The sequence below is a fragment of the Melozone crissalis genome, unplaced genomic scaffold, assembly GCF_028551555.1.
Source record: "Melozone crissalis strain CALT ecotype California unplaced genomic scaffold, PUWL_Pcris_2 ptg000027l_1, whole genome shotgun sequence".
Taxonomy (NCBI): domain Eukaryota; kingdom Metazoa; phylum Chordata; class Aves; order Passeriformes; family Passerellidae; genus Melozone; species Melozone crissalis.
The window spans coordinates 19,037,010-19,053,053 of NW_026535805.1; the positions used below are offsets into that span (position 1 = coordinate 19,037,010).

Consider the following 16,044-nt stretch of genomic DNA (forward strand, 5'->3'; position numbering starts at 1 on the left):
CAAATTAATCAGTATCTCTGGGAGGAACTACTAAATTCTGATTTTGTTTGTGTTACAGATCACTAATTGGGGTTATGTTGTTAAGAAAACCTAAACAAACTCTTCAGTTCTCTCACCCAGATTTCAAATATAACTTGTTGTTTACTTTTTGTACGTGACCTTTATTAAAAAAAGTTTAATTTTTCTTCTAATGTGGGATGCCAGAAATGTACATGCTGTTCCTGAATTGCTTTTGTCAGTACCATATGTGTTGATAAAAATGACTCCACATCCAAACCTCTCTTTGATATCTTGTTAAATAGGAAGTCTGCCACAATTCCTTAATCTTTCCAGAATGTGCTGGGTGGGAGTTTATGTTTGTTCCTATAGTTGAGGGAGTTGCAGTTCCCCATTCCACAATTTTGGCCTGGTTCAGGACATGTGATTTGAGTTTGACAGGATTAAAGCATGGTTTGGGGCTTGTATGGATACAGCTCACTAAAAGGCTCACACCACTCTACAAGTGTTTTCACTTTGCCAGTATTTGTTGTTTACTTGCTGCTTTGAGTTGTGCTTTAGCCATTGTTTTTGTTACAAAAAGCGTTGAATACTACTTGTGTTTGTGTTTTAGTTCCGTCTTTATGATGTTTTTTTGAGGTCTGCCAGTCATTGGTTACAGTCATTTCATAGAAATGGGTTTCATAAGGTTCTTGTTAAAACAGATGTAGTGTCCCTTGTGACAGGGACACTCCAGATGTCTTTCAGGGGTCTTGGTGTATTGATGTAATGTCTTTATCAACAACATTTTCATCTAACGAAGGAGCCTGTACTTCACTGTGTGCCTCTCAGATAGCCATGTTGACTTTGATACTCATGTCTGTCCCATCAGCATCACACATGGCTTTAACATCAGAGATGTTTGCACATCTCTGCAAACAGGAAGACAGAATACAGTGACTCCTTAGCAGCTAAGGAGGGCACCCATCACTCTGTGTGACATTTAAATTTGATCCCATGTCTGTTTTTGCTTAGTGGTGGGTTGGGGTGGGTTGATGGAAGAGAATGGTTGTTAGGCACAAATTGCTCATGACTGGGGTGTCAAAATATTAGTAAACAAAATAGATTGAAACAGTACTGTGGCAGAGTAGAGGTTACCACCTAAGACAAAAATGAAGCCAAAACCATCTGAAATACTCATGGGAAAGCTGCTGTTGTTTTTGGTTTGTTTATTTCTCTTTTTTTTTCAATTAAAAAGTATACTTAATGAAGCAAAGGGAATATGTCATCACCTGGGGCAGAATTTTAGTGACATTTCCATCAAAGAAGAAAAAGTAAAGCAAGAATAATTATGTGTGAAGACATGTGGAGGATCATCACTAGATAAATGGTGATGTCAAGTTTCCTTTAAAAATCAGCAACTTTTCCCATGGAGTCCAATAATATGCATATTGAAATACTAAGGAAAATAAAAGGAATAAAACAGATGCAAGAGAGCATCTGAATAGCTGAATAAAACATTGGTTTACATGTAATTATATTGTTGAAGGGGCTGGTATAGACTCAGGATAAGCTAGATAATAGTACAATAATATCTCTTTTCTCTCCAGTCTGTCTTTAGGAACTACGATCACGACCATGATGGTTATATATCTCAGGAAGACTTTGAGAGCATAGCTGCCAACTTCCCCTTCTTGGACTCTTTCTGCGTACTGGACAAAGACCAGTAAGCTTGGATATCTCCTTGTGGTGTTTTTTTTTTCCCTTTTCCTCAATTTAAAAATTCAGAAAATACATATATTGAAGAAGCAGTGCTCCCAAATTTCTTTTGTCTGACAAGACTACTGAAAGCTGAATTCTGTTATCATTTAAATTCTTATACTCTAAGTTGGACTCCTGCTTTACCTGGTAATTTAAAAATCATTTATGTAATAGCTTAATGACAAATTCCTGCTGGGACTGACTCAAAACCCTAGAGTACTGTGAAATTACAGTGGAGAAACTCTGCTCAGGCCAGGCATCAGACTGATGAAACAAATAAGTTCTGTACAGCACATGGGAAATGAGTGCATGTAGCAGAGAGGGGGTAACAAATACTCTAGAAGGTATATATAACATCCATTTCGTAGACAGCTGGGCTTGATTATTCTTGTTATCCAGAATCTCTTGTTATCCAGTGAAGGCTGGTGGCCAGCCAGAGGTATAACCTTGTTCTGTGTGAGCAGTAAGTCAAGGTTCTTCATTTAGTGGCCTGGTCTGTGCTCTCATACCACTAATAGGTGAGATAACAAAGTTCAGTGTTACTGTTCAAAGAAATATAAGAACCACAAAGGCTGTAAGGGTTTTTTCCTTCCAGGACTCTTGCAGCTCTTTCAAAGGATGTGCTTTGTGTGCTATATGCTTTCTGCATTGAGAAAACCCCAAATTTTTCAGTGCCATGAGCAGTGACAGATCTGCTCTACTTTTTATTTCCCTTACAGAGATGGTCTTATAAGCAAAGAAGAAATGATGGCTTACTTTCTGAGAGCTAAATCACAGTTTCAGTGTAAAATGGGACCGGGGTTTATTCATAACTTTCAGGAAATGACGTATCTTAAACCAACTTTCTGCGAGCACTGTGCAGGATTTGTAAGTATGATTTTAATAATAGCATATCTTAAAAACAACTTTTAGCCTTTAATGTATATGAGGTGGAACTGGCTCCATGCATTGCTCAAGTGTCTTGGCCAAATAATATCTCATGGCATTCAGAAGCAAAAAACATTTACTCATGTTGTAGCTGTGCTATCCAGTTTTGATTTAGTGGTTTCTTAAAACTACTGTTTGTAGGAATTTCTGTTGGGGGGAACAATTATGTTGGCTAAAGGATGTTAGAGACTATATGAATGGTCTTACGTAGTTTATCTTAAATTCTTTAATTTGGCTTGATTTCCCATGTACACAAGCTCAGGGGAAAATAGATGTCTGGAGCAGAGGATGTAGATGAGGCAAAAGCTGTTCTTTCTCAGGAAATTGCACATGGCAACCTAGATGTGTTCATAATTCTCTGAGTGGCTGTAACAGCCCTAATTTTCCCCCTGTTGAATTAACAGATCTTCTAATTTGGTAAAGAAATCAAAAGTGCTTCCAGCAGTTCTGTACAATAAGAATTTTTAGAATTTATTAGTTGGAGGGGTTTTTTTAATTTGCTTTTTCTCTCAGCCGTAACTTACCAGATGTCACTTATTAGAATGCTCTTTACATAACTGGGAAAGGATTGGTTTTGTAGACATATGTGTTGCTTGTAAACCTTCTCTAAGTTTTCCACTTCAAACCAAATGTAGTGAAGAATTACTATGATATAGAAATTACTTTAATGGACACGCTTGGCTGAAATCAAATGTCCACATTTAGACAGCTAAAGCAGTAGGGGCAGAGGGCCATGTCCTCTGTTTGTGTGTGGCTCACATAACAGGCTGTAACTCAGACCCTGTCCCTGCTCTCCAGAACAGATAACTTTATTCCACGATCTTTTCCACTAAGCAATATTTCTTCATGATGGTTGAAAGTACCAACAGCAGCACTGCAGAGTGCAAAAATGTGCCTCCTTTCAGCCCTGCCCTGGCGTTCTGCTCTAGCCCATGCTCCCATTTTCCACTCACATCTTTTGTGACGTGTCAGTCCAGTTTGGGTGCCTGAAGCCCCTATCGCAGCCGCTGCCGCTGATTAGTGCCACAGGCAAGAAGGAATTCCACCTATTTCCGCTGGAGCTGCAGGAGCCCTGGCTCCTGGTGACATGGTCAGTGCTGACGTAGGGGTGTGCTGCTGGCTCTCAGGCTGACAGCTCCAGCAGACCCACGGGGCAGGGCCTGGGCCTGTTGTTCCAGGCTGCCTTGGGAAGACGTCATTGCGTTCGTGACACTCGGTGCGTGTTTGGAAGGCTTCCACGGCAAAGCAAGGCCCAAGGACTGCCCTGAAATGTTCTCTCCTGCAGATATTTTTCTCCTACATCAATTTTTTAATTGGCCATTGTTAGATTTTTCACGTCTCCCTGATTACATCCAGTGCAGGAATGCAAACGAGTAAGGGGTTGTACAGGAAATGGAAATAAGGTCATTTTTCCTGTCAGCTCACTGAAGTCATTGGCATTGTTCTGTGGATGAGTTGGACTGATAGGACAGGAACCAACTACAGAATCTGCTGCATATTTGTTCTGCATTTCAGTGCTAGTCATCCACAGGTGGAAACCTAATTTCAAACTGATGCACTGATTCACAGTCAAAATAACGTGCACTGACCATGCAGCAGGATGAATTGACATGACAGTGCAATGCACACAGTTATTAGAACACTACAAATGCTGAAGGTCAAGCTAAGACCCGATGCCATTAAGCAGCCCAAAGTTGATATGCCCATGGCCAGTCGCAGTTCCGTCCCAAAGCTTGAGCTGCACCCCGTGGCAGGGTGGGTGAGCGGCCGTCCTGCTGAGCTTTATAATCTGAATTTGCACAGATCCTCTTACCTTGGCAGCAAAGCTGTGTGAGACACATTCAAAGCTTTAGGTCAGAATTCATGACATGACACTTCAGCTAAGCTTCCATTGCAGTGTGTAACCACAACAGTGGTGCCAAATCTGAGTGGGAGGAAGGTACAGAGATAAGAAGGTGAGGAATGACTATAGAGGCCTTCACTGGGAACAGATTAGAGCTTAAATGAAATAAGTAACAATCCATGTCTCTTACAGGGATCTTGTAAAAGAAATCTGGGAATATAGGTCATCTCTGCTGTTCCAGGAAGGACTGGGGTGCTCCCCTGTTGCTGCCTGAGCACAGCAGCTGTATTAGCTGTGCACATGTATGGCATTAGCAAGAAAAGAATAAGCCACAGGCCTTCTGTGGACACAGCTCCCACTGTTGTCCTTTCTGTTCTTTTGTTCACCATTCTTCTTCCTTGTCTAATCTATTTCTGCTCTCTCCAGAGCCCCATTTTTGCTTGCTATTTCTTTTGTGCAGTGTGTGGGGTGGGGTTTTTTCCCAGAATCTTTCCATTGTGTTTATTTTACTCTTTCCTTCATTTTTAGAATGATCTTCATCTCTTCCTTTTGAACCTTTCTTTAATGACTGTATTCACCCCCTGCTCTCTGTGCGTGTGTACTTATAAATCTGGTGATGAGCCACACACAGTTTCAGTTGCCTGGATGTGCTCACCCTCCCTCGTGAATGAGTTCAGGAAAAATAAACACCAAAGTCCCCATTTTTTTTCCTTTTATGCTAGAGTTAGAAAAACTGCCCATTCCTCTCACTGCCTCTCAAGAGTGGAAATGCTTGTTTTTATAATGCTGTGGCTGTAGATACAGTGCTGCTGAGTACATAGAAAACAATTTACTAGGGAGGTTCCCTGTTTCCAAGTAATCCTGCTCATGTGGCAGTGAAAGCTTCCCAAAAATGGGACCACACACACTGGCCCTTGGATGTTTAGCATTTGGTAGTTGCAACTGTATGCTGATAAGAACAGCTTTGAGGGAAGGCAAAGATGGAATTTCATGGCTTTTCTGCCTGTTTCATTCTTCATCTGTTTGGGTTGAGTTTTTTTTAAGTTGGAAATGGCAGGTGCACAAATCAGATTGCTATGACTAGGTGTGCTAGGAACCAGTATGGGAACCAAGAACCTAGTTTTTATCCCCAGTGGTCTTTTCTTCTGCTCTGTTTGAATGTTTTGGGTCAGTGATGTATCTGGAGAATGGATGTACGCAGGAAATTCTCCTGCAGATAACATTACGGGAGCCTGGAAGCAGAATGTTTTCACTAAGCTTGATATGATAGCGCATTTTAACCCATTCCTGGAAGCAGAAGTCATCTGTGTCTCTCTTTCTCTGGTAGTCCCATTACTACAAGTAAGTAGCAGAAGTAAGGGACAAGCCACACAAGTCTTATCACAACTAGAGGGGGAGGTCTGCCTGACAGGAAGGGTGTTAAGAGCAGTTGTATCCTGTTTGTGCTTTTGTAGCCATTGGTACTTCCTCATTGTGACCTTGTTTTCCTTCCAGCTTTCTTTTCTGATTCCTTGACGTTCTTTTGTCTTTCTTTGCAGCTCTGGGGCATAATCAAACAAGGCTACAAATGTAAAGGTAAATAAATACTACAAGGATTTCTTTCAAGCTATGGGTGGTGGGTTGTAGTACAAGTTAGTCAACCATACCTTTAACTAAAATGGCATATATTCAAACACATCCTGCACTTGGTATTGTCCATGAGCAGTGACTGCTGGCACATTATGAATTTTCACTGCATTAGAATGCACATTACTACACTGGAATACAGTAGGAATGCAAAGATTCTGTGAGATAAAGGTCCAAAGGAGCCCCTGACTCCGTGACTTTCTACCAGTAAAGACCTTGTAAATTGGAAGACCAAGTGTTCTTATCCTAACACTGAGAGATCCTGAAATATATCCCCTGAGACTCAGGCCAGGAAAAAGTCTGCTGGCAACATCCATGTACATCCATGTGCATCCATGTGCCTGTAGTGAAGCCTGCATGCAATTTAATAGTGGCTGAGCTAGAAATAGAGAAATATTTAATTCCTAGACTGCCTAGCAGGTCTCATTGCAAGACTTTCTTCAGACATTCAACTCATAAGAAATGCTAGAGCTCTTACATCCCTCTCCTTTGCCTTCATAAATATTTAATTTCTTATGCAGTACTTGTACCATATTAATCAGGCCAGACCAAAAAGGGCATTATAGTGGTCCTCATTGGCTTTTAAATCCTGGACCTGTTTATTTCTCAAGCAGCCCAACTCTGGCTGAAGGGCACTGTTGATTTTCATAGCTGTAGCTGCCTCTCAGTTATTCAAAGGGGAAGATTCACATTTGTACTCTTTTCACTTAGTCTTACATAGACTCCAAGAAGAAGGATAAAGAATCCACAATAATTTTTTTTAGGATACACCATACTCCTGTCTCTCTCTCTCCAGCCACAAACCTCTCTTCCTCAGAGTGGGATGGGAAAAATGTCCATGGCTAAATTAACATATGTAATTCAGATATTCCTGATTACTTATCTATCATCTTAGCTTTGAAAGGGCTGGTTGCACTCTATAGTTTTACTGGTAGGATGAGGAAACGAAGGTAAAGTTTTGTCACACCAACCTGTAAACTCAATCTCAGATCTGAAAGTTGAGCTTCTGTCCTGCATCACTGCCTGTAGCAGTGGCCCAGTGGAGACTGAGCAAAAGTGGTTCTGTAAAGTCAAAGTTACAGGCACTGAAGCATGAAAGTAGCAGAGCAGAGCTGCTCACTCAGATCCTGCAGTGCTCAACAAGTGTGAGGGTGCCTGCCTTTTGCTGCAGCAGCTACCAGCTTTTCTGTGCTGCAGCATCACTGCAGTGTGACACCCATTAGGGGTGAGCTCTGCCTTCAGCACAGAGCTGCCATCCTCTGTTTGAGCACAGTAGGGGGCGGGAGGGAGTTCCTTCTCCCAGGTCTGCTGCTTACCCCAGCACTGTAATGAGATAAAAGCATGGTCTGCAAGTGATAGCAGGAGTCCTGCACTTCAAGAGAGATCTTTAGTGTATCTGAGGGAGTGTGTCACCTTTGAGGCAGAGAAGGGCAGAGCTGGGCATGGACTACTGCATTAGTCATAAGAACAAGGTGTTGGCAGAAAGCAGAACTCTCACCCATCATGCCAGCGCTGCTGCCCTGAGCAGAGAGGTTCCTACAACAGAGCCATAAATGGTTGATATTTAAATAAATTAAATAAACCTTGACAATGCTCACCCAGAATAAAATGTTGGGCTGTGGAGCAGCAGAAGAGAAATAAGGGAGATGGGAATTTTTAGACAATGGAAAAGCATAGAGAGGAGAGCAAGATTGGGTTTGGGGCACATTCTCCACCCTTCAGCCCTTTCTTGCATGTAAGATCCATACTCCAGCCATGCTTCAGACAAATGTACCTAGTCATGATGTATCCACAGTGATTTAAATCCCAGCAGAGGCTTGGAGTGCAGAAAAGACTCAAAAAGTCTTTTCTGAGTGGATGATACACTTCCACAGAGCTCACTCATGTGCTAATGTTGCTTACTGAACTACTTTTACTGACTAGTTTTAACATACAATAGTCTACATTGACCTCCAGCAGTCCTTCCAGACACTCAGGGTATGGATGCTCTGGTGTCTTCTAACCAAACCTGCTTACTATAATGGGCCTTGCTGGGTCAGATAAAAGCCAGCCAAATAAATAACCTATACCCCTCTTGGTGGGAGCAGAAGTTTTATGTAGGGCATACACAGGATCATATCATTCCACATCTCTTCTTTGAGACTATTTTATGATTAAAATATCATCTTCCCTCTTCTCTTCTGCTGCCATTTTTCTACTAATGGCTGTCATGGAAATAATCCTTTTTTTTTTTTTTTTGTAATGCCCTTCACACCAAATGATCCATTTCTGTGACACTCTTCACAACTTCTGTCAAACTTTTTGTTCCTTCAAAGTCCTTTCTTGGTATCTGCCTGCTAATAGCCCTGAGGGATTACCAGATAGTTGTGGCTTTCCATTTGATGACTTGACAATTTATTTTTTTACAGATTGTGGTGCCAACTGTCACAAGCAATGCAGAGACCTGCTTGTGCTGGCATGCAGGAAATTTTCCAGAGGAACTTCAGTAGGCAGCAACCATGGGTCTCTTCCTAGCAGTCCATCTCTGCCTCCAGGTGAGAACAGTTTTCTTCCTGTTTTAAACCATTTCTGGAATCCTCTCTAATGGCCAGTGTCCTTGCTGCTATTTTTAATTTTTCCTTTGCATCAACACACAAAGCAGCACCTGTCCTTTTTGCTGCACTATGGCTTGTGTTCAGTCCTTAGATTACAACATCCTTTTCTCCAGGGATGGCTTTACTGTCCTGTCTAAGGCTTACTATCCTCCTTATTGGCACCCCATCCCAGCTGAAAAGAAATGAAATGGTGTTTCTCCTTTTTTATCACTTAGGAGCAAGGAGACGTAGGGCACAATTCTAAAATTGCCTTATGCCCTGAGCATGCAGATGGTAAGACAATAAAATCTGTGCACACAATGTCAGAAACAGTTTCCAAGCAGCATGTGGATATTGATAATTATAGCACTGCCTCATACAAAGGGTTACCTCCCCACCCTCCCCCATGTTTGTTAACTTTTTGTAAAGACCTTGAAGCAGAATACTTAAACAAAACAATTCCACCCTCTCTTTCAGTCCAAGATGAAGTATTTGAATTTCCCAGTGTTGCTGCAGAACACCAGGACCTTGATGGCAGAGCTATCACCCTCGTCACTGGCTCTTCACGGAAAATTTCCGTGCGGCTGCAGCGGGTGACCACCAGCCAAGCAACACAGACAGAACCACTCTGGCATGAGCCAGGCTGGAATGATTCAGGTTCCCACACTTTCCCCAAAATGAAGTCCAAATTCTACGGAAAAGCTGGGAAGAACAAAGGCTTTGCAAAGTGGGAGAATGAAAATCCCAGCATGCAGGCTGATGTAGAGCTAGAAGCCGAGGCCCCACAAGATATACAGGATCACAATGGAATAGAAACTCTCCCAGAAACACAAGAATCTGAGGTGAGTTCCAGAAGAAGCCAAGACAGTTTAAAATCTGCTAGTCTGAAGTCTCATAAGGTTATTTGATGGATTTCAGTGTGCTTTTTCATTCAAATTTGCCATTGCTTCTTGCACAAGAGTCACTTTCAGAAGAATGCTAAATCATCCATAGATCCCTGTTTTCTACACCGCACTACACCTGTGCTATGACACTGTAACTGGCAGTTTGGGCCTTGGTGTCAGTGTGTGCTTTTTAGTAGCTGGTACTTCTTATTTTGAAAAGCAATAAAGTAGCCTGGTGGATATCTGGCCACCTTCTGTCCTGTTTTATCCTTGCATTGCACAGTTCAGGGTTCCATGAGAGAGCAACACTCACAACAATTACCATTCTGACAAATACAGGAGTCCAGGCCAGGGCAGGGTATTGATCTGATGTCTGTTGCTGTCATCCATAAAGTTTATACTTCCAAAGCCTCATGCTTTTATTGACCATCTCTTCCGGCATGTAAATGCTTATTTTCCTCTGCTTGCAGGACAGCTGATTGCTCACCCTGAAGCACAGAAAGCTAAAGATGACAACTACAGCAAGTGTTGATGGACTGTCACAGCCCACATTTGGCCATAAGGAGTGTTCCCATACCTCATCCTTTTAAAGCCAACCATTGCCCTGTTTTCTTAGCTGAAAGATGTTATAAGGCACTATTTATTTCCTCACGAGTAAGCCATTTCGATGAACATTGCACAGCCACAGCAGAACGGATCTCTGTGCTCAGTGTTTTCTCTTGTATGACTTCCGTGGAAACTTCCTCTATGTGCCAGTGAGCATATATTCAGCCTTCTTTAAAGGCACTGCATCATTTCAGTATGTCTGCCAGCAACAGCAAGGGTGAGGGCAGAAGCCAAGCATCCAAGTTTGTTCAATAACGCTCCTTTCCCAAGGCTTGTCATGATCATTTAAGGAAAGAAGTAGGTGTGTGTGTGTGTTGATTAAATCTCAAACAAAAATCTCTCCCAAAATACTCTATACTGAAATTCTTCATGCACCTGGAGTTTTGAATTTTGGCCATGTTTACATTGCTGCAGTGAACATATTGGTGTTCAGCACAGTGATATTGGTTCCCAGACTAGGGATCCTTCAAAGAGGCAGCAGCTGGCTGAGACTGAAGGAATTCCAAGACACTATGTGTTTTTCTGGTTACACCACAATGGAGAAGGGTCATTTTTGCCAGCACTGATTATGGTAACATTAGCATGCAATAAACACTTTAGTTTTATGTGTGTGTGTATTTGTGTCCATGTATGTATGTGAGTTTGGTACTTTTGTCTGGTTAGAAAGCTGTACATGTTAAGACTAAATGTTCTGAAGAGTAATCTCCAAACCAGCAGATTGCTAAGGTAGGATCTAGCACCTGAATTATAATGGTCTGGTTTGAAGTTGCTTTTCCCAGACCTGTTAAGTTACTGAAAGAGGACAGCGCTCATCTGGAAAAAGAGAGAAAAACAAAACACCACAAAGCTCAAACCTGAAAAACTGGCACACGTGTTAGTCTTCTTATCCCATCTCCCCACAAAAACAGGGGTAGGGAGTGTGCATATGTAGCACACACTCTGATTTAAAACCCAGTTATAAGATGTCCTACAAAATCCAAGTTATTGCACCCTTCAACATGTTCTAAACCTTGAAGATGAGAGTAATTTCATAGACTTCCCTAACACAAAACTGACAGCTGCACTCCTCTGTGGTAATTTGACTGTAAACTGCACTGGGACTACATGATACCTGCCCAGGTTTGCATCCTGCAGGTTTGTTTTCCAGCACAACCAGTAGCAATAGTAAATAGTAAATCTGTGGAGACAAAAAATTTTTTAAAAACCATCCTCTTTATTGTTGTAAACTCAAGAGAAATAAGCACCAGTTTCCAAACTAGGCTGAGGGCCAGGAGCACACTTCATTCTTATGCTGTTGTGGGCAAAGAGCAAGCATTAGCAAACCCCTGATGTTGATTTCCTGTGGTGGGTCAGCTGACGGGTCACAGCCACTGCTGCCGTTACAGTGCCCGGCTTGCTCACAGTGAAAATGCTCTGCTGGACAATTTGAATAGAGAAATTTGGTTACCATCCAGGCTGTTGATGGAGCTGTTGAGATAAGCCTCTTAATGCTCTATAAATGAAATGTTCATGAGCAACTTCATTCTTAACATCACATAGTTTTGACCAGCATTTAGTCTGTAGACCTCAGCTCATTTCTTGCAGACTTTTAAAAGTTATTTGTAGCTCTTGACTTGCTCATCTCATCAATAAATCTCTTGCAAGCCTGGAAGCTTCAGTCAGTTCTATGCTTACCTCAGCAGCAATTGTAGATCAAGGATAGTCAGCAGGCTCACTCAACTGATCCTGCTAAGCAAAATATTGCAGCCTCCAAGGAGAATCACAAAATCATTAGGGTTGGAAATCACAAAATCAAGGTTGGAAAAGACCTCTAAGATCAGCAAGTCCAACCTTTGACCAATCACCTTGTCAACTAAACCATGGCACTAAATGCCACATCCAGTTGTTTCTTGAACACATCCAAGGATGGTGACTCCACCACCTCCCTGGGCAGTCCATTCCAATGCTTAACAGCCCCAACCACGAAGAAATTCTTCCTGAAATTCTTCATGAAATTGAGAAGGAATGGGTGAAAATTTCAAGTACCTGCTACAGCTGGAAACCCTTTGCTTCAGGCATTTAAGGAAGGGGAACACAGAGTGTGTTGTTGGCAGTCAGTGATCGTGGCCATTGAAAACAAGAAAGACACTGGGTAGAAATGCAGCCATTTTTCTCTCACACACACCTCTCACTGCCCAGAAAGGAATAGATTTATCTTAGACAATGTAATTATTTATGAAAAAAACATTCACATGCTGTTTACAGAATGTGGATCTCCTAGTTCCACAACAAGAATCTGAGTAGGGAGAGCTCACTGGGCTTGAACAAACATTTTAAGAAGTTGCTATGAACTTTTTTTTTCCCCCTGTGGGGAGGTCTGAATATAAGAAATTTAGAAAATCTTTTTCTTTTCTTATTTCAAGTGGACATTTTTTTCTGAACACAGGAAAGACTTATTTTCACAAAAACAATTTTAGTTACCCAATGTAGGCAAAGGAACAAAGAGTTTCTTGTTTGCTCTAACTTAACAAAATGCAGAAAGCATCAGCCATCAGAGTTCCTGCCTGATCTATGTGTCTTTGCTGGTCTTGGTGAAATCCTGCCTGCTAGAACTACAGCAATTCCAGGAGAGTGTCCAGGAGAAAGTGTGTCATAATGACAAGAAGGCTGGATTAATGAAGTAGCTAAAGTCAGATACAATCCCAAATGATGCTGGATACTTCCACCCCATCCATTCTCGCCTGTCTCAGGATCTTTTAAAAAACATGGGGGGAGACTGAGGGATTGTTTAAGAAACAAACTCTCCAAAACACCACACAGAGGAAAGAAGGAAGATTATGTCAAACCTTATTTACAGCTTGGTCTGCAAACGCCAAAGAATACAAGCAATAAGAGTAGGTGAAAAATGCAAGTGCTTGGATAGACCCTGTAAGAGATTATTTGGCTGTTTGAGCCAAACCCACTAGGACTTTCTGTGCTTGTTTAAAACCTCTGCAAAGCCTCATGTTGCACATAAGAGAGATTCAGCTTTGCTTCCAACTTTATGGAGTAAAGTGCTTGAATGCTTCTCAAGGAGTCAGGGGAACATCTGGCTCTCTCAGACGGAAATGCAAGGTCAGGTTTGAACCCCAGCTCTCTCCTCTGCTCTAAACCTCCCCAGAGTCTTGCCCTCCTCTGCCCCCCACACCCAGTCCTACTCAGCTTTTAGGCTTTAAAAGAACAAACCCAGCTTTACAAAGAAACATCTTCCTAGACAGAAGCCATCTTCTCAGAGGCACCTTCCTCAGGCAGGTGAAGTCTTGGGCAGGGGGAGGGAGAATATACTTGCTGACCAGAACTAGTCTGAAGCATGGATTTTCCCCAGCTGGGAAAGGTGAGCTATTTTCCTTTCAGTAAAGCAGATGAGCTCAGCTGCAGAGCAAGGTTAGGGGCAGCCATTGCCTAAAATTTTACATTTTTCCAAAATTAAACAGCCTGTCACCTCTGTGGACTGTTGCTCAAGGACTCCTCTACAGAAGTCAAAGTGAAAGCATGTCCTACGTGCCCCCCCAAGTCTTCCTCATGGGAAGCCCAGAAGCCTTTGGCTGAGCAGCCACAGGAGGATCCTTGCAGCCTTGGACATTAGTTCTAGAAGCTTTAGGCAACTGTATGGGAAATACAGATTTCACATGAAAGAAAGCTGCATGTGAAGTATACTGTACAGAGGCTGGGAAAAACCAACAAAACAAAACAAACCCCACAAAAACAACCAACCCAAAAACCTCCAAAACAAAACAAACCTCACCAAAAACAGAGAACACAAATAACAAGACAGACAAAGAGTAAATGCAGGAAGAAACACACTAAGAAATCTCTTTCTCTATGTGACACCAAGAAGGGAAGGGAGGGAAGGAGGAAGGGAGGAAGGAAGGGAGGAAGGAAGGACGCAAGGAAGGACAGAAGGAAGGACGGAAGGAAGGAAGGAAGGTTGGTTGGTTTTGTAGCGGCAGGAGAAACAAGGGTTTGTTTGTTTTGTGACTATTATAGCACAAAGAAAACCTAATCAAGGTTTGCTTCATTCAACATCAGCCTACTAACAGATGAAAATATCCATCCATACAGCACAAAAATTAGTTCCAAGTACTTCTCAAGAAAGCCTTGACAAAAGAGCTGGCAGGGTCATTGCAGAAATGGATGCAAGTTTGGAAAAAGTTTTTGAGTTATCAGCACTGATCTGGATTTTCAAAATAAGCATTGCAGCCAACAGGGTAAACTCATTGGAAAATCCGTGCACTGCACTTTAAAGTGCTGTTTACAGCTGTGGACAATCTGGTCCTAGGAGACAGAAAAGCCATCAGCAAAAGGCTACTGCTGGGGCAGCATGAAATTTAGCCAAAATGTCTGCTTTTTCCATGAGTGGAGCTAATGCCGGAAAGTTTAAAGAGGCCTTATCACCTTCATCTCTGCTCCATGTGTGAAAACGGGTTATGACCTTCCACCTGCCCACAGCATAGGCAGACTCCCTCTTTCTTTGGTTTTACAATAGTGTTTTCCTACTTTTTGTACTTGTTTTTCTCTCCTCTGTTGTGGGAAAGACCCACGTGGACAAGAGAGGAAATTACTGGACAATAACGGGGAAACAATGACACTGACAGCAGTCAGAGCTATAAAAAGCATCAAGTAAACACAAAGGAAAAATATTTTTTTCCCTTCTACCCTTGTTTGTCAAGCCTTTAGAGCTGTGACTTATTTTCAGCCAAGGAGGGGAGAAGGCAATGTTTACAGCTGGTAACAGCACTTGCTTTTCAGACTGTGTCCCCGTGAAAAGTCATAACCTGAACCAAGCAAGGACAGGAGTATACTGAGAGCCTACACAGGGGAAACACCTTGGCATACTGCTCTCCAATCCAACACTGCTGTGGCTTAGGTAGTCTAAGGGTTTGCTAGAGAAGCAAACTTGGGGTTTGATAAAGCAAACAAGGGTTTGATAAAGCAAACTTGGAGTTCAGCATTAGCCAGCTTGCTTGGGACTGCTAAATCATGCTCAACACCTTAAAAATGCATTGATAGATCCATACTGTTCCTGTTGTCCAGGGAAATGAGAAGTTCAGAGAGAGCAGAATCACAAGCCTAACAGTCAACACTTGGACTCTCTACTGCAGTGTAAATGTGGCAAAACTAAGACTAAATTATGTGCAATAAAAAGGTAGTTGAGGACTTTTGTTTGCAGGTCTACATCAACCTAACAGGGAGCTGAATCAAGTTCCAGTACCACAAGAATTGAAACAAGCCTTTTGGACACTCAAAAGTCATCAAATCCCAGTGATAATCCTTATTCCCCACTCCATTCTTTCCACTTCAGCAGTTTAATTTTCATTTTCTAGGTGCATAAGCTGTCACAGGGAATACTCCTACACCACAGGACTTTTCAAGCTCCAACCACTTCTCATAACTATCTACTGCCGTGAATCTTGCTTCCCTTCTCCCCATTTCTATCTCAGATAGTTGACTGGTAAGCCTCTAGGCTCTAATTGAGCCTGAGGTTGGTTGAAGCACTTGCCACTTTCCTCAATTCAGATGCAAGTAACAGTTTCCTGGAGACAGACAGCTGAAGCCTTAAGGCAGGTTACCCACAGGCCCTGGCTGAGAAGCCAAATCCATAGCTTGAGGAGGCCCTCTGGGGCCATCAGCCATCATGGCACAGCACCATGGAGCTACACATTTCAGGATTTTGGCTGCTGAAGAATCTCATCAAGAGAGCAATTACCAGCCAGCTAAAGATAAAACTACTCAGGGAGCAGCTACAAGCCAAAAGGCTCTGAGTTATGTACAGTGCAAGCTCAGTTTGACCCACTTTCCCTCTTGGCTGTGGTACTCCTTTACTGACAGT

The 16,044-nt window shown here is 42.3% G+C and overlaps 1 protein-coding gene across 1 annotated transcript in view; it reads left to right on the forward strand.

Moving 5' to 3' along the window:
- The window catches only part of RASGRP3 (RAS guanyl releasing protein 3), a 45,922-nt gene extending 35,146 nt beyond the window's left edge, over positions 1 to 10,776 (forward strand). The window contains exons 12-17 of the mRNA XM_054279810.1: positions 1,587 to 1,702; positions 2,457 to 2,604; positions 6,046 to 6,082; positions 8,542 to 8,667; positions 9,184 to 9,548; positions 10,061 to 10,776. Coding sequence (XP_054135785.1) covers positions 1,587 to 1,702; positions 2,457 to 2,604; positions 6,046 to 6,082; positions 8,542 to 8,667; positions 9,184 to 9,548; positions 10,061 to 10,069 — 801 coding nt within the window. The 3' untranslated portion in view covers positions 10,070 to 10,776. The remainder of the gene's footprint in view (positions 1 to 1,586; positions 1,703 to 2,456; positions 2,605 to 6,045; positions 6,083 to 8,541; positions 8,668 to 9,183; positions 9,549 to 10,060) is intronic.
- Positions 10,777 to 16,044: the final 5,268 nt, after the last annotated feature.